General features: G+C 58.9%; 1 protein-coding gene across 1 annotated transcript; it reads right to left on the bottom strand.

Annotated features, from left to right (window-relative positions):
- Positions 1-1,118: 1,118 nt before the first annotated feature.
- Positions 1,119-3,121, bottom strand: CBLN1 (cerebellin 1 precursor). Its single transcript, XM_059824974.1, has 3 exons — positions 2,855-3,121; positions 2,519-2,638; positions 1,119-1,316 (listed from the first exon to the last, which is right to left on the bottom strand). Exons 1-3 carry the CDS (start codon positions 3,119-3,121, stop codon positions 1,119-1,121), a joined length of 585 nt encoding a protein of 194 aa, XP_059680957.1.
- Positions 3,122-3,627: the final 506 nt, after the last annotated feature.

The following is a 3,627-nucleotide window of genomic DNA, read 5'->3' as shown; positions in this document are numbered from 1 at the left end:
CTAGCATCGAAGTATACATCGTCAGGTATTTTTAGACGGCCGTATAAAATGCGATCTGGTTTATAGAATATAATACAGATAAATGCTATAAATAAGTGGATATAAGAGTCGGCGGGAAACCTCCTCGTGACGGGTCCGCTGGGGCTGCCGGCACCGCCCGCGGGGCTTGCGCGACCGCGCCGAGCCGCGGGGCCCCGCGCAGGGCGCTGCGAGCGGGCGGGGGCTGCGCGGGGCGCCGCGGCCGCATCCGCGGGGACTCCCCCGCCCCGATCCAGCCCCACCGCCGCAGCCCGGGACCGCGCCGAGCCTCCTCCCCCCGCCTGCCTGCACTGAGAAACCTTATTTCTGGTTAAGAAAAATAAAAGTCCCATTTAAACTTTATTGAATTAAAGCAAAAATTAATTTCCGATATTCACACATATATTACAGAGTAATAGTAAAAGTTCAATATACTTCCTGGCGTTTAGTTGGGCCACATTGTACAAGAGCAAAACAAGCATCAAAACATTTAGCAGCCTTAAATTTCACAATCACTCAGAATTACATAGAAATATTGAAATACTCTAGTCAGCCTTGGCTGTGAATAGTTCTTTGTGTAGAAATTTTTCCTTTTGCCAGCCAGTACACAGCAAGAATTGCGTTTTCCCTTCCATCATGGCATCCACGTATTCAAAAATACTTTGTTGGTTTTTTGTTTTGTTTTTTAAAAGTTAAACTCAGAGAAAGAGTCAAGATTAACATGTTTTAAAAACAAAACTACAAAATATGCTGTAAAGGACAATGAAAACATCTAAAGTCTACTTGTGTGAGGCAGAAACCATGGGGGAACAATGGCAGATTACACCAGTGACACAGAGATGGGAACTAATTTTGTGGGAGGAAAGAGAAGAATATAAATGGGGGTTTGATCAATTATAGTGTCTCCGGCCTGTGGGCTGCAACACAACAAAAGTAGTAATTCTTCAAAGCGGATGTACACAAACCTAAGCAGGATTTAGCTTCTTTAATATTTGAATGTAAAAAGTCTGCTGTCCACGACTCCTTAAACCCAGCTACAACTTCAGAATTTGCAAGAGATTCTGACTCGTGTCTCTCCCTTTTCTTGGATAAGAAGTGATTTAAAGCGGGAACACTAGAAATCCGGAGAATGTTGAATACTTCCAGCCTCCCATCAAGTTTCCTCTCTCCAGTTTTAGATAAGCTCTGTCTCCTTTCTCCATCTGAATCAGGACTCCATTGCTAGCAGCTTCTCGGGTCACATCTTGGTCCCCTGCAAAGGCAGAAATCACTGGCCACCCATTTAGCATCAAACTCACCTAAAGAGCAAGATAAAACAAAGCCCTCCGTCAATTAAAGTCAGACAATGACACCGCCGGGGCTCGCCTAGCAGGCGAAATGCTTAGTTAAGAAGGGGCCTCTTTTGACAGCTGAAACTCCAGCCCCATAAAAATGAAATATCAATCTGAACCCAGCTAAGGTACGTACTCTAAAGGGAGAAGCCTTTCACTGCTGTTTTAGACCGACAACCAACCACATCAAAACACCCAGCGCATATAAAAAAGGACATTGATCCTATTTTTGAAGAATTTCAATGGGGTGCCTGTGTTTTCAGGCTATGAAAAGAGGTCTGCTCATACTTATTGCAAGATGGTTTTATGCGAAATCTCAGAGACTGTGAGGAGCAGAGCCACAGCCGCCGGAGTCAGCGCGTTTGAAGCGTATTCAAGAGGTAGTTTTCCTTTGTTAGGCAGCAAAGACAATATGCCACAACACAGTCAATAAGCTCTGCTCAGCTCGCATTAATGATCCCGGGACTGCATACCCCACGTTAATAATACACCACCTGCCCAACCTAGATGTGTGAAGCCGCTTACACCAGAACGGTGCTATATAGCTGTGCATTCACCTTTGCAAGGTGCATCGCTACGCAGACAGATTTCCCGTCTAGGTTATGCTACCTGGCTTCAGGCCGGTAATTTATTATCCCTACCTTGAGGTGCATATGCATCTAACCAGGTACAAAAGGCACGTATAGGGTAGCTGCATACACACACGCAGGAAGCTATATACCTTATCGTATCCATGCCATAGGCGCCTCCCCGCACCCCAAATGTCTATGAAATCTTCTGCCACCCGAGAGCAGGTGAGGAGCCCTCCGGGGGCCCCGGTTCCCACCGGGCCTGTGCAGGGATGTTCCCCCCGGTGCTCCGCGGCAGCGCGGGGGCCTGGCCACGCCGGGAGGGGACGGCAGGCGGCCATCGGGGTATCACTTCCCGTCCCGGCACGGCTCATGCGGGCAGGGGCCGGGCGGAGGCCTGGTGGGGCTGCGCGGCCCGTCGGGCACCGTCCCCTCGGGGACCGTCCCCTCGGGCGGGGAAGCGCCGGGGGCGGTCCGCGCTCCCGGCGGCGGCCCAGGGGTATCTCCCTGCCCCGCCGCCCGCACCGACCCCGACCCCGCCGGGCCGCGGACCCGGTCCGCTCCCTCCCGCGGAGCGAGGCGACGGCGCTTGGGGCTGACCTGGATGGTTTGCCTGTTGTACACTTTCACCACGTGAAAATTAAAACTGTAAATCCCTTTCCTGGGCGAGATAAAAGTGCTCCGCTCCGAGTCGAAGTTGCTGCCGATATTCACTAGTACCTGGAAGGGAAGGGCACCGTCAGCACCTCCGCGGGGCCGCCGCCGCCGCCCACCGCGCTGCCCCGCGGCCGCCCCCGGCGCCCAGCGCCCCCCCTCCCGCGGGCAGGGCCCCGCGGGGCGGCGCGTCCCCGGCCCGGCCCCGCCACCGTCCCCGGCAACTTCTCTCCTCCCGCGGCGGCGCGCCCGGAGCCCCGCCGCCCGCCGCGCCCGCCCCACCTGGTCGAAGTAGATGATCATGGTGCGGTTGCTCATCTCGGAGGGCTCGTGGTTGGTGCTGCGGATGGCGGAGAAGGCCACCTTGGCGCTGCCGGAGCGCACGGAGATGCCGAGCGCCGTGCCGGTGGGGTCGGAGGTGGGGTTGGAGTCGCACACCACGAGGCACTTCCCCTCCAGCACGATGGGCTCCGTCTCGTTCTGCCCGCACGCCAGCCACGCCGCGCCCAGCAGCAGCCCCAGCCCCAGCCCCAGCCCCGGGCCCCGCATGGCGCCGCGCTCCCTTCGCTCCGCGCCGCTCCGTGCCGCGCCGGGCGGCACGTCCGGGCTCCGCTCCGCTCGCTCCCTGCCCCGCCGCGCTCTCAGAGCGGGGCGGAGGGCGCCCCGCCGGGTGGGAAGCGGCCGCGAGGAGGCACGGGAGCGCCGGCACACATAGCGCGGGGCGGGGCGGTGCGGGGCGGTGCGGTGCGGGGCCGAGCGGTGCGGTGCGGCGCGGAGCCGCCCGCCGCGCCGCGCGAGGCTGAAGGAGGCGGCGGGAGGCAGCGGCGCTGCCGGGGCTGCCGGCGAGCACAAAGACGGCGCGGGGCGCGGCCCCGCCTCCCCACCGGCCCCGCGCTGGCGTCAGCGCTCCGCGCCCGCCCCCGCCGCGCCCGGCCCAACCGGCGCCCGCCGCGCGCCGCCGCCGCCAATGGCCGCGCAGTCCGTCTCCTGCCACCTGACGCCGCGGCTTTTGTTAGGCGGCGCGGGCGCGGGCGCGGGAGCAGGTGCCGAGCAGC

Source organism: Gavia stellata, chromosome 15 (assembly GCF_030936135.1).
Source record: "Gavia stellata isolate bGavSte3 chromosome 15, bGavSte3.hap2, whole genome shotgun sequence".
NCBI lineage: Eukaryota > Metazoa > Chordata > Aves > Gaviiformes > Gaviidae > Gavia > Gavia stellata.
Note: the sequence above shows the minus strand (reverse complement) of the source record. Positions and strands in the feature narration are given on the sequence as shown.